At 50.0% G+C, this 24,048-nt stretch overlaps 1 protein-coding gene across 32 annotated transcripts in view; it reads right to left on the bottom strand.

The window, feature by feature from the left end:
* The window catches only part of COBL (cordon-bleu WH2 repeat protein), a 284,755-nt gene that overhangs the window by 254,505 nt on the left and 6,202 nt on the right, over positions 1-24,048 (bottom strand). For 16 of the 32 annotated variants that reach the window (XM_058296585.2, XM_058296594.2, XM_058296586.2 and 13 more), the window contains exon 1: positions 1,383-1,610. The exons of the other annotated variants lie outside the window; for them this stretch is intronic. In XM_058296585.2, the coding sequence (XP_058152568.1) occupies positions 1,383-1,462 (80 nt within the window). In that variant the 5' untranslated portion in view covers positions 1,463-1,610. Of the gene's footprint in view, positions 1-1,382; positions 1,611-24,048 lie in introns of those variants that run through there. 32 annotated transcript variants of the gene reach the window in all.

Genomic DNA, 24,048 nt, shown 5'->3' with positions numbered 1-24,048 from the left:
TCCTGCAGCAAGGGACAGCAGACAACTAGACGGTCTGAGCCTCAGCGGTTTTACAGGTTGTACCCTTGGTCTGTGAAACCGGATGGAGTGCAAATGAAAATACAGGATACCTGGTCAACGTGAACTTCAGAAAGACAACAAATCTGTGGAACATTCGCATTTGAAACTGGGTGTCCTGTATTTTATCTGACAACTCTGGACCCTGGGCATGTTTCTCAGGCTACCCAATGCCCCGGTATCCTCAGGAAAATGGGTGGGCCCTGCAAGGGCCCGAGTGGCCAGGTGGGAAAGCACTTCTTGCTATGGAGTTAGCGGGCAAGGCTGGCTCCTGCGCCCACTTCACGAACGCCGAAGCCCATTCTTAGGCCCGCGCCTCCCTGTCTGGTGGGAAGCCCGTGTCTGAGCGGGTTCCGAGGAGGAAGCTGTCACCCTGCTCCGTGCTCGGCACAGACGGCTCCAGTCTCCAGCTGGCACTCGGCCGACTGCCAAAGGGCAGCCTGGTGAGGCACTCGGCCTCAGCTGCTCCTCCCACTTCACTGCTGGCTATGACTTTGAACAAGGCTCTGCTCTCGTGCACCGCTCTGTAAACTGAGGCCGAGAGGACATGCCTGTCCCCCTGACTTGACTCTTTTGAGGACCGAAGTGTAATTCTGGCAAGAGTGACTTGTAAAGGCCCTGCCATACAGATGTGTTCTTATTATCCTCAGTGTTTACCAAGTCGCACCATCTAGGAGCCCCAAAGCCACCTCGATTTTTCCCTTGTTCTGCACTTGCAATTGGTCACCAAGTCCTATGGATTACGTCGTGACTCAGATTCCCTCCTCTGTCCATTTCTGGCCCCACGTCCCTGTCCTGGGAAGGCCCAGAACCTCCCTCTCTTCCCTGGGCCCTGCCAATCACCCCAAACTTGACTGCCCCCACACTGCTCCAACCTTGTCCCTCCCCAGGCCACTCCCTGCCCTCACAACCTCAGGAGGGCACCCGGCGCTCTCCGAGGCTCATCCCGGCCCCGGCCCTTCTCTCTTCTTGCCTGTCCTCCTGGAGGGCCGCCTCGCCCCTCACTCTGGAAGCAGTCCCGCTCGCAGCTCTGCGCCTTGCCCCTGCTGCTCCTTAGGTTTGAACAGCTGGGTCTTGTTTTCCACCTGCCCTTCCCGCACCATGAGCTTCCCCGGCCTCCTGCGCGGACCTGCGCCGTCACCTGCCTGCTGCACCCAGCACATGCTAGGAGGGGCTCTGCAGCATGCCTGCTCCCTGTTCCCCACTTACTAATACCCCCCAGAGCACACAGTAGGGGCTATGACAGCGCCCGTCAATTACGAACGAACACTTCCAGCAAGCTGAATAAGGCAAGTGGCCAGCAGGGACCAGTGAAAACTCATTACCTTTTTAGTGCCTGGAAAAGTGCCTCTTCCTTTGAGGAACCGGAACTCGTCCTACTTTCAGTAAGGAGAATTACGCACATTACCAGCTCTGTTTGTGCCTGGCTTGTCAGAAAACACGACGATAAAACGGATGCTCCATCGCCGCAAGCAGACCTGCTTGGCTGGTTAAGGTTTCCTCAGTGTGTCTTTCTGTGGCCTGATTTTCTGCTTCCGTTTTTATTGGAAAACAGACAGGATACAGAGGAGCACGGCAGCAGAGCACGACAGAGGAGAAAGCTGTTTATAAAGTGCTGGGAAATACCATGTCCACCTGAGCAGCAGTAACCTGAGACTGGTTTTACTTTCCATTTGAATTGGAGAAGCAATGATTGTGCAAGGTTGATACTTTGACTTGCGCAAACACAATGCAGTGCATATACTATGACGTGGAAACACGACAGAGCCGGCCAGTCAAAATGCCACGCGCATAAATTAGTTACCAGAAGACAATAAATGCCACAAACACATCTAATTTATCTCACTTTGGAACCCAATGGGGAATCACAGGGTAGTTTGAGCTCAGAAGCACCAGGCAAACGTTTCCCAGCAGAGATTATGGCAACCTGAGAAGGGGCAACTCAGGTAGCGGGCTGGGGAAAAACGCGCCTGCCTCGTCAAATGACTTGTGTTAGGCCTTCCTTGAAAGCCTGTCTTACCCCAGAACTTGGTTTACCCCCACAAATAAACAAAGACAACGGGGCCGTGAAGGCCGCGAGCCATCCTTCTAAAAGGCAAACTGAATTGCCTCGCAGCCCTGCTCACACCTTCCCCGGCTCCCTACTGCCCGACCACTTCCCTCCCAACATGGGCTGCCCCCCATTTCTAAGCGGCAGGCAGATTAAATTGCTAACCTACTCAACACTAAGTGACTCCCACTCCTCCAGACACGCCTGGGCTCCCCGCCGTCTGGCCATGCGGCTTTCCGCACAGGAACCCCTGGATGGGGTGCCACCTTTGGGGCGCCTGTGCCCACACCCCACCCCTCCGAGCATGCCTGCATCGTGGCACCCACTCATCCCCCTGCACCAAATCCCATAGTCATCCCCTGCCCTTCTCCTAGAGCAGAGGGAGCAGAGCTGCTTCCTGTCCCCAGCACCCAGCACACACCTGTCTCCCAGTGGGGGATCCGGAGAAGACCGGGCACAGATGGATGAACAGGTGGGAGAAGTACCCACAAGGGAAAGCAGAAGCCACCTCCCCCTCGACAGGGGAGAAACCCTGTGAGATGCGGAGCCTGCGAAACCAGAGACGGCCCACCTCACGCGCACGCAGACACGAGCACACACACACGTGCACACACAGCTCGGCTGAGGGGCACCCAGCTCAACCAGGGGCAGTCAGGGGTGCACGAGTAGAGCCGAGACATCCTGACCCATCCCAAGAGGGTGCGAATGACAGAGATGCAGAAAGGAAGCAGGAGGCATTTTCACTGCAGCGGGAGCCAGAGGGAGAACACCTAAAAACGATAAAACTGACGCCAAACTGGTTCCCGTCGTCATCAACCACAGTTTCAGCTTAAGGATCATTTTTACAACCGTGAAAGACACCTGTAAGACAATCTGGGAAATCTAAATATGGACAAGGACTAAATGGGTATAAGGATTGACTGTTAATTTTGTTAAGCAACGTAATGATATGGTGCTCAGGAAAAAAACAATCCTTAGTTAGCAATGCATATGGCGGTACTTATGGTGAAAGACAGAAAACCAGCTTTTGCCACAAAATAACCCACCCCCCCCAAAAAAGTGGGAGGATAGATGAAACTAATTAGACAAATGTTGATAATTTTCGAAGATTGATAATGGGCATATGAGGGTCCCTGTATGATGTTCTCTATCTTAATATATTTTTTAAATTTTCCAAAAAGACTTTTTAAATGGAAGAGGAGTCCATTTTTAAAGTCATTTAAATGTAATGATTGAATGAAGTTAATGGAATTTATTATTGGATTTAGGAATGTCCCTAGAAAGTAATGTTTCAAAATTATCTTTTATCTTTCTCTATTTTTTAGCATCTGATCATTTAGGATGTTCACTGAGTGATGATAATATAAAAAAATTTCGATTAATCAGAAGCTAGGAAAATATAACTGCCAACCTAATCTGGTTCGTATAACTCTCTGTCCCCTCTGTGTCCTCATGCCAGGTAGTAGAAAGTCAAAGGCTGTGTTTGCTCGGGAACACAGCCTTCCCTGCAGGTTCCCTATCAGCGTGGCCCTTCAGTCCCCCCGCCCCGTCCCCCACCCCCCCCGAGAGCCGAGCTGCCAGCCCCTGGGGACTGGGTCGGCACCTGCTCTCCCTCTGTCCCTCTGCCCTCTCCAACTCTAGGAGCCTTGCGGTTGGAAGCTCCTCCCACTCACTCAGTGCCAACTGCTTTCACTCCCTCGATGCCCTAAGCCCAGAGGACCAGGGCTGTGGCCGCCCAGGGGAGCCAAGCAAGCCCTCCCAGGGACAACACAGCCCTGCGGCCAAGGCTGCCGCCCCCGAGTGGAGTCACCAGGAAGCAGTGACCTAACTGATGGGCCAATCAGAAGTTCACGCTGAAAAGTCAGCCAAACTGCACCCACACTGGAATGACTAAACTTTTATCAACGGATCATACCAAGCAACTGGAACCCTCCCACTGACGCAGGGATGGAAAATGGCACACCGCTGCAGAACAGTCTGTCAGTTTCTTACAGAGTTAATGACGCAACCAACTCCACTGTGACCCAGCCATTCCACTCCTAAGGAGTAACCCCCCCAAGGGGACACATGTCCAGGAAAGATGGGTACGTGACTGTTCCAGGAGCTTTGTTTGCCACAGCCTGGGAGTGTCTGTCCATAGGAGACAGATAAAGGCATCGTAAATTCACGAAATGGAACTCTGCTCAGCAATAAATATAAATGGACTTAGGAACAGACAGGATCGGTGGACAGCAAGATCATTATGCTGAGCGAAAGAAGTCAGACAAGAGTGACCCTGCGATTCCACTCTTACAAATTCTGGAGAATGCAAACTAACTTACAGAGCATTGGCTGCCTGGGGCCAAGGCTGGAGGGAAGGCCTTTTGAAGGTGACAGAAAGTTCTGAGTCTTGATTATAGCCATGGTTTCATGGGTAAAAACTTGCCTTAAAATGGATCAAACAGAGCTTTAATTACTTGTTCCATGTTCTGCTCCTCTTCCTGGGTTTTAGTTTGTTCATTGGATTGGGCCATGTTTTCCTGATTTTTGGTTTGGTTTGTAGTTTTTTGTTGCTGTCTGGTCATCATTTTATCTTGACGAATTTAATCAGTTCCTTAGCTTCTTTGTCTAGTCTTGGGGTTTAATTAGTTGTTGTTTTTGCCTGCGTGTTAAGCCTTCTCTTTGTCACTTTTGTTCTTCTTATTCTATTTTGTTGTTGTTGGCTAAGTTCACTTGAAAGAAAATATTAGGGCCAGAGAAAGCAACAGGAGTAAGAAAAGAAAAAAAAAAACAAAACAAAGACCCCAGGACCAAAAAAAGAACAAACAAACAAAAAAATGGATCAAACAGTACACCTTTAAATAGGTACAGTTTACTGAGCATAAATGCAATGGAAGAAACTGTAGCACTGATGTGGAGAAAGTGGCCACGGTAGCTGCTGAGGGTGGGGAGAGGGAAGAAGAGATGTGATGTGGGGGCGTTTTCAGGACTTGGAGTTGTCCTGAGTGGTGCTGCAGGGACAGTTGCTGGACATTGCATGTCCTGCCATGGCCCACTGGGTGGAATGGGGGAGAGCGCAGACTACAATGTAGACCACTGTCCATGTGGTGCAGCAGAGCTCCAAAATGTGTTCACCAGGTGCAGTGAATGAGCCACGATGATGGAAGAGGTTGTTGATGTGGGAGGGGTGGGGTGAGGGGGGTGGAGGGTATATGGGGACCTCATATTTTTTTATTGTAACATTTAAATAAAATAAAGAAGGAAAAAAAATAAGGAAGTAAAAGACTCGGCGTATACCTTCTCACTCATGCAGAGGAAGAGATCCTCCTGATCTTCAAAATAATACTTCAGTAGTCGACAGAAACTCTTGCTCTGAGGCGAGTTCCTCCGTTGCTGGGCAAGGGCATCACTGGGTAGGGGGCTGCTCTCAGCACACAGAGCACAGTTCCCAAAGCTGCCAACCGTGCACGTTATTGCAGACCTGTAAAGCCTGTGGTTCCTCATCCACAGTTCTCAGGACTGGTGGAAGCTTAGGCGAGCATTTACTTAGACAAGAACTGCTTCTAGCCTTGTCTGTGGAAACGGTCAATCTTGTCCTCTACGTGGCTCTTTCTTGCTTCTAAGTAAATGGGACACTGTCAGGGTCCAGGAATACGTTCACATTTTTGGTGTCCTCGGCAGGGCTAGTACACGCTCTGGGCCTGGCTAGATGTGGAATTGGAGGTTTCACCTGAATCACTTACTTGGGCCTGGCTAGATGTGGAATTGAAGGTTTCACCTGAATCACTTACTCAACCACAGCTATGGAAACAATTTATATGTTTAGAGAACACTGCCCAGTTAAACGAAACCTAAGAAATAATTCCGTGGGAGGCTCGGCTTGCCTCGGCCGTGACCGACACTGTCCTGCTGGACTGCCCCTGAAGGGCCGTGCCCGCTGGGTCGGGAGCCGCCCGGCATGGAGGCGCACACCCACGCATTCAGCCCTTCTGCGCTCACCGCCGGCCTCTGGCTTTCCACTGGTCCCTGCCCGCGCATGGCTCAGAGGGTCAAGAACCTTTCTGAGAAGTTTCAGACCCTGACGGTCAATCGGATCCCTGCCCTTTTCCACACCCGTTTACTCCCCTTTTTGATTATTAAAAAAAAAATCCCAGTTGAAGACAACTCAGCGCAGCTCTGTGTGTGAGCTGCCCTGGCTCAGTACTCAGCGACTTCGGCTGGCTCCCCCACGGGCTGGGGCAGGGGGGGAGGACGGCCTTATAACACCCCTTTCTCAGAAGGCCTTCGTAAAAGCATGACATATCTATGCCCCACCCTACAAGGAGAAGGAATTGCTCCTTTCCTGGGGTTTCTGAAGTGTTGATACACATCCGTGTCACTGCGCTTGTCCTAATTACTTATTGCAGATCTGTCATTGTCCACCTCCAAGATGCCAGCACCCAGACGGATGTGAACTAATGCTCACTTTAAAACTTCACGTTTCAATTAAATCAGCTGAAACATGGGTCTGCCTCAGTAAAAATGGATCATTTCCACTTTTAAAAGCCCATCAGATAGAGGAGGGAATGGCAAAAATAACAGACTCTCATATAGATATCATTTTAATTGAGTTTCTCCTAGATGTTTGTTCAAATAAGAGAAACAAAAATAATCAGGCTGTCTTTCTCCCTTCCCTCCCCTCGCCTTCCCTTCCATTTATACCAAAGCAGAATTTTACGAAAGTAAAATATTCTATTTCTCTTTTAATCAGTAACTTAGGATAATTTTTTTTTCAGACAATTCTGCCGGACAGCAATTAAATTCAAAACCCCCAAAGTGTTTTACTGAACAGCTTTTGTCCCCTGGAGGATGCTCCTGAAGGCTTTATAACCACTTTGATGTTGACTCCGCACAGCGAGGTGCTAAGCAGAGCCTGAGAGCCTACAGTCTGGGCTTGGCTGTCTGTTTCCAAAGCCGTCTGGTGAAACTCCCTGAAGGTGCATCAAAAACATACACAGAGAAGCCTCTGAAAGGGGGATTTTTTTGCAACAGAGAACAATTGTGCTGCTAGACACCATTTTTAGGCTGGCCAGAACTCCTGCCAGGCTGCACCCTGGAGAGCTGGCACTCTCTTCTTAATACACACTTAAGGAATTGATGAATGCAAGAATGAATAATAATGGTCAGCAGAACTGCGCCTCTGAGTCATGGGGGACCCTTTCAGGCTGACTCGCATCTCGCTGGGAGGGGCAGGGGCTTAGGAGCATCTTGCTCAAAAACCCCGCAGGTGATGCTGAGGAGCTGCACGAGGCCCCTGGGATGGAAGGTGCCCTACAGGTATGTAAAGAGAGGCAGCAGCAAGGCTGTGTGGCCTTCCAACAGTGACAGCCGTACAGCCGCCATCTGGTTAGTGAAACGGGCGTTACTGGGAATCATACCTGGACAACAGGTAACTGGGACTGCCCCAAAGTGGGGCACACAGTCACCTTTGGGTACCCGAGGCCAGTATTCTTAAAAAATGGCGAGATACGTCTTAAGAGCTGTGAGACTCCTTATAAAGACATCAACACTTAACTCGTACAAAGGAAACTGCCACATGCATCCCTTCGTAAATGGAGATTCCGACCATCAGAAAGGCTTGTACCAGACTCATCCCCAGTGGAAGCTGCTTATGAGAATTCCGTCCTCTGAGCCCCCTCAATGTGCGTTTTTCACGCACCTTCACAGCTAAACCAAGATGCTCGCCTTTCACCAAGCAGCCCTGGCCAAGCCCAGAGGGCCCTGCGGTTGTTTTAAAATGAGTCCGCAATGTTTTCATACAATTCCCTTCAAATGGTGAAGCTAATTTCCTTCCCTTGCGTCTGGACAGAATTTGGTATGCCAGTGTGTGACTTCCAGCACTAACGTGATAAGACACTGAAGCCTCCCCCTTGCACCCTCCTGGTCACTTGCTCAATGGGAAGCGAGGCTCCACGAGAGAAGACAGGGAGAGACCTCCAGTCAAAGCCACATAATGGACCCAACTTGGACATGGGTGGTCTAGCCACTGTCGAGCTTCAGGTGATGCAGCCCCAGTCAACGTCGTGACCGCAGCCTCACAAAAGATCCTGAGCCAGAAGCGTCTAGCAAAGTCCTTCTTTTTCACACTCTTAAGATTTAGGACAATTCACTACGCAGCATTTCCTAGCTAATACACCTCCTGACTCTACCCTGGTTGCCACTGTGATCAGGCCATGCCTCCAGGAGATTGCTCACCACGAGGAGCTAACACCGCAGCCTGTGGCCTGTGCATGCTTTTCAGCAATGGTCAGCCCATCACGGACAAGCTTTACCCCCCTGCACTCAGGCCAGCCCTGAGGAGTGGTGCGCTGTGGGACCCAGCACCAGATCAGAAGGATCAGAAGACACTGTTCCTCTCTTCCTGAGTGACATCTGGCAAGTCCAGCCACCTCACAGGTCTTCATCGGCGCATGGCGGGGAAACAAACGCCTGTGCTGCAACCTCCCACGCTCGTAGTGAGAGTCCAATGAAAAGGTCGGTGTCGGTGTAGAGGTATTGCAAAAGCCGCAAGGTGGTGCACAAATGTAAATGATTGTTCACTAGATTCTATCACTTCGCGTCCTGTAGCCTTAACCGAATTCCATAAAGGGCAATTCCTGCTCCCGCCACCTGGGAGGCACCCCACTGTACCCCTCAAAACTGCAGACAGTCCCGAGTTGCAGGCATTCTCTCTGCGCACGGCAGACCCTGAGGCTCCGGGAGCACAGCCCTTTCCCCAGACGGGGCCCTCCCAGGAGTGCTCTTTCCTGAGAACTTGGGCTTGGCTCCCCACACGTCACCCTCAACCAGCCTCTCCCAACCACGAAAGTCTGTGGAGTCACCCAAGCAGCACCTGAACTGCACTAACTACCCCAGGCCAGGCCAAGGCACGACAGGGGTGGGAGCGGCGGGTGCGCCCGAGACTCCTCTGCCCTGGGAGACGGGCGGGTGGCACCGCGCCCCAACCCAGAGATGAGACACGGCCTTCCCCGGCCCTATGCACACACCTCGCTCTGCACAGAGCATGCCGGGCGTTCCGAAGACGCTGGGGGTCTGGGGGTCGGCTTGAGAGTGCCCCGTGCCTGGTCCCAAGGCTTGGCGATGCTTTGCTTCAGCACGGCTCGGGAAGAGACGAGGAGATAAACCAATGGGCGTGTGGAAGTCCAGCTGTGGCGCACCCTCTCCAGCTGCCTCTGTCCTCCCACAGGGGAACGTCTCGCCCTGCAGCACGGTGTCGGGTGCCGGGGGACTGGCCAGCGGCACGGCTGCAGCTTCTCAGCTCAGCCAGAGCCTTCTAGTGAGGACTGGGGCACTGGGGCGCTGGCTCTGGGCCCTAAAGACGCTGTGACAGCGGGAAGGAGAGGAGGAGGAGGAGGGGAGGGGGCAGGAAGGAGGCGGGGCTGGCCCGGGCCGAGAGTGGGCACATCCTGGCAGGCTGCAAATGGCGCAGAGGGAGAGGGGCAAGGCCCCCCGCTGCTGAGCTCGTGGGCGAGGTCACTTAACCTCCCCAAAACGACCCGCTGCCTGCAGGCCACGTGCAGGGAAGGCGCTAAGGCTCACAGAGGCCTGGCCTCCCGTTGCCCCGCGGCCCAGGCGCGCGCACTGTTCCCCCAGGCCGCCGACCGCGCCCCGGACGAAGCCGCGACACCGCGCGGCTACGACAGGAGCTTCGACATGCTCGGCTCCTCGCGGGCTGGTCCCGGCCACACCCGGACGACGACGGGCCGCGGGCCGGCTGCCAAAGGGGAAGGGGCCCTCCGGCCACCAAGACAGGGCGAGCAGGCCAGATCCCCTTCCCACTTGCTGACTGCTGGGGTTCCAGAGCCCAAATCCCAGCTCTGAATGCGCGGGGGCGCTCAGGCCTGGGGGCTCACGCTAGCCGCACACCCGCGTGTCACGGCGGTTGACTAGCAGGAGCACACACCCTGCAGGCCGTCTGAGGCTCACGGTCCATTCACGGACCCGGTGGGGCCGCTTCTGGCAGAAAGTGCTGGAAATGAGGTGCAGGAGAGGACAAGTGCCCGGCGCCCGCACCCCTGCTCTTCCCCACCAAGGCCCCGCTCTTCCCTACGCGTCCCTGCGCTTTCCTCAAGGGCCCGATTTGGCCCCGGCTGCTCCTCTTCTCTGGCTGCTCCTCTTCTCTAGCGCTCCCGGCCCTCCCCTCCTTCTCCGTGCATCGCACACACCTGGCAGTTTCTTCAACCCCAAGCACTGGCTGCCCTTGGTCAAGGGCGCAGCACGCTGTCGCACGCCCCTCGTTTCTCTGAAATGGGGGGGCTAACAGCAGCTGCCCAGTGGGCTGTAAGGGTTCACGGAGGCGCTCTCCGCAGGCTTCCGGCAGAGCCTGCTCCAGCCGGGTCGGCGCATGGCACTGGGTGCACGCGGAGGACACGCGGCACCGCGCTGGCTCCCCGAGCTGGGCAGCGCTCTCCCTCCTCGGACCTCAGGGCCCGTCACACTCGTCCCTGATCTAACCAGATGGAAGCGTCTGGAGGCAGACGCCTGCTCATCCTCTTCCCAACAGGCAGCTCTAGGCGCACTGAGCGAGCGAGCGGGTGGCCGGGGCAATGCTCCAGGCGCTCTCTCCAGCTCCGTGCCTGTCAGGGTCGCCCGGCTCTCCTCCCCACTCAGGTCTGGCTTCCTGGGGTCTGGAAGGCGGTGCCCTCCTCTCCGTGCTGCTGGCGGGGAGGCCGAGCCCTGTCCCTCAGGCCTGGGCCTCGACCACAGGGCGCCCCAGCCGGTGCCCCCTGCTGCTTCACCTCTGACCTGTCCCACCCAGCCTCCATTAGGCTCATCATTCTAGAACACACTCGGCTCACGAGGACGGCACTCTTCTGCTCAAAAACGGCCCACAGGTCCCTGGTTTCTTCAGGAGAATGCTCCTCACTCCGGCCTTTCAGAGGCCATCACTGGACCGTCCCAAGCTCCTGTGGCTGGAAACCCCTTGCTTTCAGCAGCTGAAGGGCTGCTCTTCCCGGGAAGGCACGGGGGCTTTCCTGCCCTCAGGCTTCCAATTCACGGCTCCCCTGCCTCTCCGCTCCCATTTTCAATCCCCAGATCAAAATCTGGCCTGCTTCCCCTCATTTCCCAGCTTCAGCGACTTCTGCTCCTCACCAGGCACCGCAGGAAGTCTTTCTTTGGGTTGGTTTTGGTTAGTTTCTTTTTTTTTAAATAAGGTTTATTTATTTATTTATTTTTTCTCCCCCCCAGTTGTCTGTTCTCTGTGTCTTTTGCTGTGTGTTCTTCTTTGTCCGCTTCTGTTGTTGTCAGCGGCACGGGAATCTGTGTCTCTTTTTGTTGCGTCATCTTGTTGTGTCAGCTCTCTGTGTGTGCAGCGCCATTCCTGGGCAGGCTGCACTTTCTTTCGCGCTGGGCAGCTCTCCTTACGGGGCGCACTCCTTGCATGTGGGGCTCCCCTACGTGGGGGACACCCCTGCGTGACACGGCACTCCTTGTGCGCATCAGCACTGCGCATGGGCCAGCTCCACACGGGTCAAGGAGGCCCGGGGTTTGAACCACGGACCTCCCATGTGGTAGGCGGACACCCTATCCACTGGGCCAAGTCCGCTTCCCTTGGTTAGTTTTTAATAGTATGGCTTCACCTCTGAGGGCAGGGAATGGGGCTGCCTGTCTCTGTATCTTCATCCCCCTTTGGGGATGGATGACAATGTGAAGCAGTGATGTCTTGATTTCCTGACTTTTAAGTTTGATAAGAAATTCTACTGCTAAAGTAGATAGATAAGAGCACACACACACACCCACATAGCAGTTATATTTTCAGAATACAGGAACTTAGCCTGTGTCCATTTTCACTCCTCAATAATGAACTACTGCTGCTATTTTAAAAGAAAGGCCTCTAAGGGGCATAAAACAAGGCTAGGAGTGGTAGTTACCGACGTTGCAACTGCCCACTGGCAGGCGGTCCAGGTGACTCAGGTTTTGCCATGTGCTAAATCACTGGCTCCCCTTTCCCAATGTAATGACAACAATACACAACTCAGAATTGCTCTCTTAGAAGTCAGCTATTATTTCCATCATCTGCAACAGAAACCTGTACTTCACAAATTACAACGGTTTAACACAGCAGCAAAAGCCCATGTTTCCCCAAGCCTCGTTACAAAGTTGACACAGCAGACCATAATTTCAGATGTATGCTTTGGCACTGCCTTGCAGAGAGCAGGGACAGGTATAAATGTTTGATGCCTTTTGATAAACTCTAGAGACAAAAAGCACAGTCAAATGTGGAAAGGAAAAGCTGTGGTCCCGGAAGAGGAGCCGCGCCTAGGCACACGGCTGGCTGCAACGCACCCGAGACAGCCTGGTGGGGTGGTGGGGACGGCGCCAGGCCTCCCCCTCCCAGGCGAAGGAACAGAGGCAGGTTCAACCCCCGATCACAGTTTCCCTCAGCAAAAGTAGATGGAGAGAAGAAGTTTGCCCAAGCAACAATGTTCACAGAACACCTTCTATTGCGTTAACGTGCTCCAGGTGGGAAGTCGACCAAGCTCTGAGATGTTATGAGTGTCTGGCATCATCACATAGATCAAAATTTAGCTGGACCGCCCGTCAGACCCCAGACACAGAAAACGGAAACGCATCCTGGTCTGCTCCGTGTAGGTCAGCAGCCCTTTCCCTACACGTTTCCAGTCCACGCGCACGCTTGCTCGGGGCTTTATCTAATACCCAAGCATCAGGAGGGAAGGAAGCCATGCCAAGGTATCATCTTCTCAGTGTGCAATAGTCAAAGCTACCGACAGAATACGTGACGGGCTGCTGATGCTGTTCAAGAAAACACTTCAGGAAGAGCTTTATTTTACATCCTTTTAAAGGGGTCAGGCTATCACGCAATAATGCTGGGCATACCCAGGACCCAGCGGAGGTCCACGGACACCGCACCCTGATCCCAAAGCACCCCAGTGGTCCAAGTCAGGAGACCAGACCATCCAGGTGTTTACAACGCCAGTGTACCCGGGAAGATAACTTGGTAAACTGAGGCAGCTCACACTCTTCATGAAAGAGGAGCCATGAGCTTGCCAGAAGAACATCGGAGAACTGCTGTGAGAACAGAAAAAAATTTTTTAACAATTTATTTATTTCTCTCCCTTTCCCCACTCCCCCGTCTGCTTTCTGCATCCATTTGCTGTGTGTTCTTCTGCTTCCGCTTGCATTATCCGGCAAAACTGGGAAACTGTGTCTCTTTTACACTGCATCATCTTGCTGCGTCAGCTCTCTGTGTTTGCAGCGCCACTCCTGGGCAGGCTGTGCTTTTTTCACACGGGGCAGCTCTCCTTGCAGGGCGCACTCCTTGCGCGTGGGGCACCCCTACACGGGGTCGCCCCTGAGTAGCACGGCACTCCTTGCACATGGCAGCACTGCGTGTGGGCCAGCTTACCACATGGGTCAGGAGGCCCTGGGGATCGAACCCTGGACCCTCCATATGGTAGACAGACGCTCTATCAGTTGAGCCACATCCACTTCCCAGAATAGAATTTAAACAACAGTAACCGAATATAGGTGATCTTGATTTCAGAAGAAAGAAGGCCAAGGTCACAGGCTGATGCATCCCTCAGATTCACATTGGGCTCTGGAGAAGGGATGCAAGTTCCCCCAGCTCCTGCCCATTCAGTTGCTCCATCCTCATTCATGGGAACTACCTGGTTCAGCCTGAATCTGGGTTTACTGCTTAAAAGCAACTTGGGAACAAGCGTTCTCAGCTTTATATTCATATTGCTGTAATTCTGTTTTAAAGCCCACGATACTTGTGATAATTACAATTGCCACCAATGCATATCAAGTTAGGCTGTCTTAGTTTGCTAGGGCTGCTATAACAAAGAGCACAAATTGGTTGGCTAAAACCACAGGAATATGTTGGTTCACTCATGGGAGGCGAGGAATCCAAAGGCAAGGGGTCTGCCGGCTCCTGCTTTCTCTGAAGTCAGCAGTGCCCTGGGGGTGGCCTGCCCACAAGCCTCAGGCACACAGTCATCTGTCTCTGCTCTTCTCCTGTGCCCAGCTTCCTCTGCCTGTAAGGACTCTAGCCACAGCGAACTAAGGCCCACCCTGATTCAGTCTGACCCTGCCTTAATTAATAACATCTTCAAAGCTCCTACTTAAAAATGGGCTCCCACCCACAGAACGAGGGGTCAGGACTTAACATGCCCTTGTAGGGGTGTGAGTCAGTCCACCACAGCAGCTGTTTTAGGTTCCTTGGCTGCTAAAGCAAATACCATGACATGGGCTGGGTTAAATAGAGGGAATTTATTTGCTCGTGGTTTTGAGGCCGGGAAAATGTCCAAATCAAGGCCCATGAGGGTGATGCTTTCTCCCCGAAGGCTGTGGCGTTCTAGAGCTGGCTGCCGGCAACCCGTGGTCCCTCCATCAGACGGCAGGACACAGCAGTCTGTCCTGGTCTTCTTGTTCTTGTCTGGGGTCTGTTTTGGACTCTGGCTTCCTGTGACTTTTTCTCTCTCTCTGTCTGAATTTCATTCACTTATAAGGACTCCAGTAAGTTTTACCAGGATCCCTGGTAAAATTAAAATAGAAATCATTTCAAAATGTAGCTCTTGAAAGGACAGAGCTCGCCAAAGAGGACGTAGGCTCTCAGCCGTTCAACACTACAAACACCGAGATTCTGTAGCATTATATATATTGGGTATCTTGGTACCTATTTCTCATAATTGGGTTTTCTATTATGTTGTAATTCACTTACTTTGATCATTTTCAACATTCATATTTTCATATAGTGGTAGTTAAAAAGTTACTGCTGTTACTGCCACGTATTTTAGATATATTAGATAGCTGTTCCAAAATGATGCCTCACAGAGGAAGGAGGAACCAGGTGAGGGGAAACCGGAAGCTGCCCAAGAGTTCAAAGAACCCTGGCATGACTAGCTGCTGTTTGACCAGCTATCAGAAACATCATGGACACTATTTTTTTTTCAAGATTTATTTTTTATGTATTTCTCTCCCCTTCCCCCCCGCCAGGTATCTGCTCTCTGTGTCCATTCACTGTGTGCGTGAAAGTTATTTTTTAAAAAGGCATCATCTATTCCATTTCATGTTACTTACTTTATTTTCTGTCCACAGAAGCTACATGGCTAGTTTTGAAGCAATATTTAAAAATTTGCCTGATTGAAGTGGGTCACATTTACTGAAGTTGCCTCATCAAAAGGTCCTACTACCAGTGCGTTCCCACCCACAGGGATGGACTGAATTTAAGAACATGTTTTTCTGAGGCACAGCTCCAAACTTCGGAGCAACATTTACTGCATTTCATTACTATAAGGAAATATTTTATTTTAATTTATTTTTTCATGTTTAAAGGAGTTTTAGATTACATAAATGTTACATAAAAATATAAGGGATTCTCATATGTCCCACTCCCTCCCCCTCCCACACTATCCCACGTTAACAACATCCTTCATTAGTGTGGTACATTTGTTAAAATCGATGAACACATATTGAAGCATTGCTACTACCCATGGACTACAGTTTACATTATAGTTTACCCTCTGTGCTGCACAATTTTGTAGGTTATGACAAAATATACAATGACCTGTATCTGTCACTGCAAGGTCATGCAGGACAACTCCAATGTCCCAAAAATGCCCCCATTGCACCTATTCTTCCCTCTTCCATACATCAGAACCTCTGGTGTCCACTGCCTTTATATCAATGATAAGCGTTCTTTCATTGCTATAATAATAAGTCTACAGTAGAATAATAATAAGTCTACTTTAGTCCATTGTTCATCATCCCCCCATCTTGAGGACTGGGAGGTGGTGATGCCCACTCTGCTTCTAATTGAGAGGGAGCTTAGATCCCATGGGCAGATGGATGGAACTGTCTTGCTTGCCATTGCAGACACTCTCTGAATCTTGGGATGGGTGTTGTCCATCATCGTGTCCTTGTTAGTTGTCCTGGGTAAACCCAATGAACTGAAGAGTAGGTATGCAACTCTGCTGAAAGTCAGGGCTCAAATATCACATGAACAGACCAAAGATTTCAGTCTCTGGGACATGTATTTATTAAATATAGTGCTAAACATAGGTTCAAATAAAAGGGACAGAAGAGCCATGTAGAGAGAACCTATAAATGAGTTTGTCTGTTACACTGGGGAGCATAAATTCCAAAGCAAAGCCCAATCACAGGGTGCCGAATTCCTGAGCTGTCTGCCCTGTCTGCAGTGTCTCGATGTCTTTAGAGCCCTCAGGAGCCCTGCTGTTTGAGGCACTGTTTACTGTGGCAGTCAATGAGATCCTGCTAAGACTTGCATAGGTATAACCTCTGCAACAACCTCCCAACTCACTTTGAAATCTCCTAGCCAGAAAAACTCATTTTTATTTACCATTTCCCCCTTTTGGTCAAAGTCTTTTTCCAGGTGCATTGCTACTTGGTGCTTGGTAGTAATCTCTTGGTGCCAGGTAGGGTCATCCTTGGGAGTCATGTCCCATGCTGGGGGGAAGGCAGTATGTTTATATGCTGAGTTTGGCTTAGAGAGATGGTATATTTGAGCAATAAGGAGAATTTCAGTAGGTAACTCTTACGCAAGCATCAATTCCATAAGAAAAGGTTCATAAGTATAATCACCAATATCAAGGGCCTGGCATAACCATGTGTCTTCCTTCACTAGATACTGCCCTTGTACTCAGGGGATTCTTGCCATCCTTTTAAAAGAATGCAGCAGAACTCCCCAGGATGGAAATGCAATATTCTTTGGGTTATCATGTGGCTCTCCACCCACCGAGACAACGCCCCATGACCACTTGAACATATTCATTTGCCTTAGATGCATGCCCCAGGTGAACTCCTTCCCATGCATCTATGAAATATGTAGGTGTTCATCTTGTCACTGTATCATATCAGTGGGTGGAGACCCATACAATAAACATGAAAATATCAAACTCCCATCCTGGAGAGTCCTGCTATGTTCTCAATTAGAGGGACAAGAATCCCTCCAGAACATAGGCAGTGCCTAATAAAAGAAAACAGACTAATATTTCAAGCCCTCAATATTATTGCAAGTAACTATGAATCTTATTCTTTAAAAACTGAAACTTAGTGGTTACCATAGGTTCCAAGAGGAGGGCAAGGAAAGAACAGAATAGATGGAATGTAGGATGATAGAAATGTTCAGCATGACCTTGCAATAACAGATACGAGCCACTTCAAACATCATCAAAATCTATAAAAGTATACCATTCAAAACGTAAACTATAATGTAAACCACTGACCATGGTTAGTAGCACTGCTACAATACTTGTACATCAATAGTAACAAATGTACATCTGCATGTAAAATGGTATAATAGGGGAGAGGGGAAAGGGGAAAAAGGGCATTGGGTATATGGGAATCTCCTATATTCTCTATGTGACTTTTCTGTATCCTAAAGCTTCTTTGAAGATAAAATTAAAAAAATAAGACACTGGGGGAATATCCAGAAGAAAATGCCACTGTACATAGAAGACAACAGATCTTAGTGATGAAAGACACAATGCCTAAAAAAATTTTTATAATTTCAATTTTTTTGTATTTTATTGGTTATTTTTTAAATTATTATTTCATTTTCTTATTACCTTTATTTGGTTATTTTGTTGGCTTCATTTTTGGAAAGGTTTTGGATCACAGAAGGGTCACAACAGTGGCAGGAGAGGATCACTGGGGTGGGGTGTCAGTGATGGGAAGAAAATTTTAATGGACCATTCCCCTGTTGGAAAAGCAGTGCAAGTCTTTGTAAATCTAGGCACTGGGGTGGAGTTGCCATCATATATTCTTGGTCCAGCCTACTGGCTCACTGGTAGAAAAACAGTACTGTTGACTCTTGGCTACCATGTGACGGGCCTGCCCCTAGCTCCTTTTACTCAGAGTCCCTCTACTGATCTGTAATCATCACAAATCATCTCCCTTATCGTCACGAGGGAACGGAGGCACAACGGGGACAACGATTTCCTTGGAGTCGCAGAACGGATCTCAAGGCCTTGTCTTCACCGCCCCGTTCTTTATACCGACACCCTCGCCATGTGTGACGGCTGAGTTCAAGCATGCTCTTGGCTAGGCTGTGGCGTCCAGCTGTAAAGCGATCCAATAGCTGTGCACCACTTGTGTTCCCTAGTGGAAAATCCCCCGCCTTCCAAACTCCAGGATCTTCATGCATCACCTTAACAAGGGGAAACGGGACATAAGGGAAACCTTGTGGAAAAGTTTTTTAAAAATGATATCACCTTTCATTGTACAAAAACAACAACAACAACAACACATTTCAATGCTAAAATAAAAGAGTGACGAGGGACCCAAGGGAAGTGGATTGGGCGAAAATATCAAGTTCAATATTTAACATTATGAAAACACTAGACTTGTCTTGGTAAAAATGTCAACAAGTGGAGTGTGCAAACCCTTCTGAGGCATAAGAGTTTATTAATTACTAAAGGCTGCCCAGTTTAAAAACAAACCAACTGTTACTTTTCATTAACCTCTTCAGTTAAAGTCTCAACCCTAACATGAGAATGTTTTAAAATTCTAAACTCAGAAAATAAGAAGCTAACATCAAGAAGCTATTTTAAACATACAGTTTTCCTCTGGGGTTGCCACTCAGATGCCTTTCTAAAAAGCAATGTTTTCCACAGACTCACAGTGAAAAGAATGAGACAAAAGGTACAGTCCTCCAAATTTGCATATGTCATTTTAACATCAGTTATTGTTGATCAAAGGAGAGAATTCCATGCAGGGAAGTAAAACATCAAAATGAGGGTTAAATGGTACAGAGTTTTTGCTGGGGGAGATGGAAGTTTTGTTAATGGATGGTGGTGGTGATGGTAGCACAGCAGCGAGAAGTTAATTAGCAGTGCTGATTACGTATTTGAATATGGTTAAAAATTCACTAGAATAAACAAAACAGAATACATGTCACTAGAAGAAAATAGGACTGTACAGCACAGTGAACTCTAAGGCAAACCATGGACTCGAGTACAATTAGCAAAATGTCCTTCCATCAGTTGTAACAAATGTGCCACACTAATGCAAAGTGAGAATAATAGGGTGGTATATGGGATTCCTGTACTTTATGCATGATTTCTCTGTAAATTTCAACTTCACTAATTTAAAAAAATCATAAAGAGGGTTACATTCGTTTTGTGAAAATGATTAAACCCAAGTTTAAAAAAAGAAGAAACTAGCTCCATGTCTGCTAGCACAGGTCCTGGGTAAGCTAAGAATACACTGTCTCTTGTCAGGGTTTGACGACACTATAAAGCCCCACACACGATGCCAGAGGGGCGCTTGGTAGGTTCCACCTGATGAAGATGGCATCGTTTCAGTACACAAAGGCCTCCAAGTCTGAGTCGAAATACAGGCGAAGGAGGCCAAACCAGCCCCAGCAGCTGTATGCACTCAGCTGCACACCAGCTCCACGCACACTCAGCTGCACGCCAGCTCCACGCACACTCAGCCACACACCAGCTCCACGTACACTCAGCTGCACACCAGCTCCACCCACAATCAGCTGCATGTCAGCTCCATGCACTCAGCACCACTCCCTGCATACTCATCTGCACGCCAGCTCCATCCACAATCAGCTGCACGTCAGCTCCACGTACACTCAGCTGCACACCAGCTCCATGCACACTCAGCTGCACACCAGCTCCATGCACACTCAGCTGCACACAGATCCACCCACAATCTGGTGCACACCAGCTCCACCCACAAAGACTTGCGCACCAGCTCCATGTACACTCAGCTGCACGCCAGCTCCGCCCACAATCAGCAGCACATCAACTCCACATACATTAGCTGCATGCCAGTGCCATGCACTCAGCAATGCTCCATGCACACTCAGCTGCACACCAGCTCCACCCACACTCAGCTGTGCGTCAGCCCCATGCACACTCAGGTGCACACCAGTTCTGCAGAGCCACAGCAGAGTCCTCCTGGCTTCCTGTGCTTACCTCAGGGCTGCTGGCAAATCCGACTCGGGGGACATTAGCCTCTGCAAGTCCCGTGAATACCAAGCGAGCACCTGGCAAAGGAGCCCCTCACCTGCAGGAATGAGGCAGTAAAAGGGTCGTGGGCTCCAGGTGAGACCCGCTAAAGTTACCAACAAGAGAACGCCACCGGCAAGTTTGCGAGCGTGGGTTCTGCTTATGCTTCCACTCTGAAGGAAGATGCCTTATTGGGCAAAGCAGAGGTCGGCGCTTTGATTAAACGTATCAGCGCAAGACACAATGAGCTGAGTCACTATCCAGTCCAAAAGGGGAGGCTTTTCACTGTTTATTAATTCACAAGCCAGGATCAAGGCGGAGCGTCTAGCTGAGGGGGAAACCAAGACGTCTGGATCTGACTCATGCTATTAATTCACAAATGCCTTAGCTGTGCTCAGCCCCAGCTCAGGATGCTCCCCACGTAGCAAACACCAACTAGCTCCTTCAAAAATGAAACCCGGAGTTGGGTTGCTAGAAATGCATCAGAACTGTTACTGTTAACCATCAAACAGGTAAGGTGATGATTCTCCTAAGAAGCCGCGCTGGTGCACACAAGGGGCTGATTAGTTAGAAGACCGCCCTTGAGAAATGCAGGCGGTTCAGAAGTGCCTTCCCCACCACCGTATGCTCTGCTAGAGGAAGCCAAAACAGTGGCTTTGGCAAAGCTTCTGCTGGGTATACTGGGGTGACCGCAGGATGAGGAGTCGAAACGCAGGGTTCCAGACATACGAGCTTTGTGACACTCTCATCTGTAAAACGGAGACGCTCATTATTGCCCGGACAAATTCAGGGTGCTCCTGTGAGGGCAAACCTGGTAACATCAAGCTTCAGGAGCCTGACACTACGACAAAGAACAAAAACTCTGAAATAAGGGAAGTCCGTGTGAACAAAATGTTTGCTTCCTCCCTTTAACAAAAGGTATAACAAATAAATCATCATTTAAAAAGTGTGACACATAATGCTAATTTTTAAAAAAGACAAATAATCAGGAAATAGTCCAAACTGAAACAGCTTTTTCCATTTCAATTACTTTCATTTCCATTTTCTGAATGTTGTTAAAATCAAATAATGTTCCCTGACCACTGATCGTTCCATTAAAGCCAATCAAATAAACGTAAGAGGTGGTAAAGGGCAGTGATTTAGGGGTTGTTAAGGCAAGAGAAACACTCAGGCTTAATTAACCCAATTAACGCTTTCAAAATCAAATTGGGAGATTTGTTGGTCAAGCTGTCAGAACAACGTTAACCATGATGATGTAATAGGTGGTTTAGATATAGAGTGGGAGGAAAGCATTTTCAACTCTACTGAAAAACCAATTCTATAAGATAATTATAGACAGCTACATGGCAGGGGACAGATGGATGCGGACTCCTAGCACAGAGCAGCCAGCGGCAAATGTCTCGGTTCTGGCTACCGAGAATCTGTCTCTTTTTAAACTAATGGTTTGTTTATTGAATATTAGCAGGTTTTGCAGGTAATGAATAGGCCTCCACCCAACCTGTCTTTAGAGACCCCAAAATTAGCCCCACGAATGAAAATATACACTTTTGATACACGACCTCTCCCCCCCAAGCTATTTTTAAATCTAACCCCAAACCATTAGGTTTGGAAAAACTGCCAGTCTGATCTGGGGGGAAAGTGCTGCTTTGCCAAATGTTGGGAGTGGCTTCAGCCTCTCTCTGTCTCCCCACACACATGCACACGGAGGCACACACGCACTCTGGCGGAGGGCTTTCCCTCAAGTTCCTTCAGCTCAGTTTGCTACTGAATTATTCAGTGGCTCCACATGCTCCCATCACCGTCAAGTCAATGCGGCTGGAACCTGTCTTCTCGCTGACTCCTAAGGCTGCGCAGAGCGCACACGCAGGGCGCACACGCAGGGTGCATGCTCAGGCCGACCCTGCTCATCGTTTTTAAACAGTCTCTCCGACCCGAGGTTACTCTTCCAAGCTGCAGGAAGGCAGGGCGCTCTGGTTTTTGGAGCCCAGACCCCAGCAGGCTGGTCCTAGCCCGTGCAATCCTGTGCGGCACCCTCCCAGGCTGGCACCTCTTCTGAGCCCATGGAAGAGCGGGGAGCAGCCAAGGACAGACATCACCAAGGAAAACCCCATTGTCCCCAGGCTTGGGTTTACAGTCTAAGTGCCACTTCCCCGGGGATTCACAGGGACCGTGGCTGTCACATCCCAGCTCTCCTGGGTCAGGGCTGGGGAGCTGTGAAGCATCTTCACGTCCTCGTGCTCCTGTCTCAAGAGCTGCCAAACAGGTCCTGCCTCAAGTGCACTTACGGCCAAACTCCAGAGCCCCACCCCACGTTCCATGGCTCAGGCTGAGAGCCAAGCGAGGCACTTTTCACTTTTCCAGGAGGGCCCAAGGAATGTTCAGGCACACCCCTTGCCGAGAACCCTGGGCTCTTCCTGGGAGGTGGGTGCCAGGCACCCTCTTTTCCAAGCCTCTCCGTGGCCATTCAAGTTGTGGTCAATGGGATGTGAGCAAAGTAGAAGTAAAACTTCCAACCTGGACCCTGAAAACTAAGGGTGCATCCTCTCCTTATGTCCCGCCGCTGGCGGAAGCTGGAGCAGAGGGACGCGGCCCACTGGCCAGGGCAGAGAAAGGAAGCAGAAAGAGGCAGGGCCCCGGTGAGGGCAGCACTGCCTACAAGCCTGGGCTACCAGCTCCAGTGCGGGCTCTGCGCCTAAGGAGGGGTGACGTTGTACCTTCTTCAGGACGCTATGATAATACATTGGCTGCCCTAGTAAATACAGTCCCTTATGTTCCTCAAAATAAGACATCTCATGCCCCCCACATCTCCAAAGAACCAGGCTGTGCCCCTGGCAAGCCTATGAGTCTGAAATATTTTAGTGTTAACAGATCGGTCGATGCTCATACAATTTGGAAAAACAAAATTAATCATCGGTGTAAGAAACAGAACTTTTTTAAAGGATTTAAAATATTCTGGGAATGCTTTGAGTTCATCCTATCCAATTCTTTTCCCTGACAAATAGAAAACCAGAGCTGATGGACTGAATTCTGACTGTGTATTATAAGCTGTGCTGCAAATTCTTGAGACAAAGATGCATGAAGTAATCTCCCAGCCTCTGAGAAATTCAGAACGCAGTGGGTCGGGGAGACATGAGATTGAACCTCCTAATCCTGGACAATGGTTTCTAATGGGGAATGCAGCGGCTCCAGCAGGGACAAAAATCAGAGAGGGAGCTGATGTGGCTCGAGCAGTTGAGCTCCCACCTCCCACACAGGAGGTCCCCGGTTAGGTCCTTGGTGCCTCCTGAAAAAATCACAAACAAATAACAAGGAAAACAAATGAAAAAAGCAAACTCAGGGATGCCGATGTAGCTCAGTGGTTGAGCACTGGCTTCCTACATTCAAGGTCCTGGGCTCAATCCCCCAGTACCTCAACAAAAAAAATGTCAAGGAGAATGAGTAAAAATCCTTCAGGGAAAAGAGAAGCCCTCCAGGCAGAGAGGGGATGCGTGACAGCAAGGTGCCTTGGGAGACCCACAAACTGCTGGGGACCGCTGACTCGAGACTGGTGGAGAACGCAGTTCAGAGCCCAGGGGCAGGCCTCCACGCGTTAGAGCCCGTGCCGCCGAGAAGGATGGGAGCGGTCACAGAGGAGCACACGGCGGGTGGACACAGAGAGCAGACAACTTGGGGGGGGAGAGAAATTTTAAAAATAATAAAATAAAATAAATAATCACCATTCAATAGCCCTGAGAACTCCGCTCTTGGTTTGCCTAGCCACACTGCCAGGGCTCCCGCACCGGGCGGCGCAGGCCGAGAACGCTTCTGTCATGGCAGAATATATTCCTTTTTTTATTTTTTTATTGTGTTTTTGAAGATACATAGATCACAAAAAATGTTACATTAAAAAATACAAGAGGTTCCCACATACTCCCCACCCCCCTCACCCCACTCCCACATCAACCACCTCTCTCATCATGGTGGCACATTCACTGC

Source organism: Dasypus novemcinctus, chromosome 5 (assembly GCF_030445035.2).
Source record: "Dasypus novemcinctus isolate mDasNov1 chromosome 5, mDasNov1.1.hap2, whole genome shotgun sequence".
Taxonomy (NCBI): Eukaryota; Metazoa; Chordata; class Mammalia; order Cingulata; family Dasypodidae; genus Dasypus; species Dasypus novemcinctus.
The sequence above is the reverse complement of the archived record's forward strand: the minus strand, read 5'-3'. Positions and strand labels throughout refer to the sequence as shown.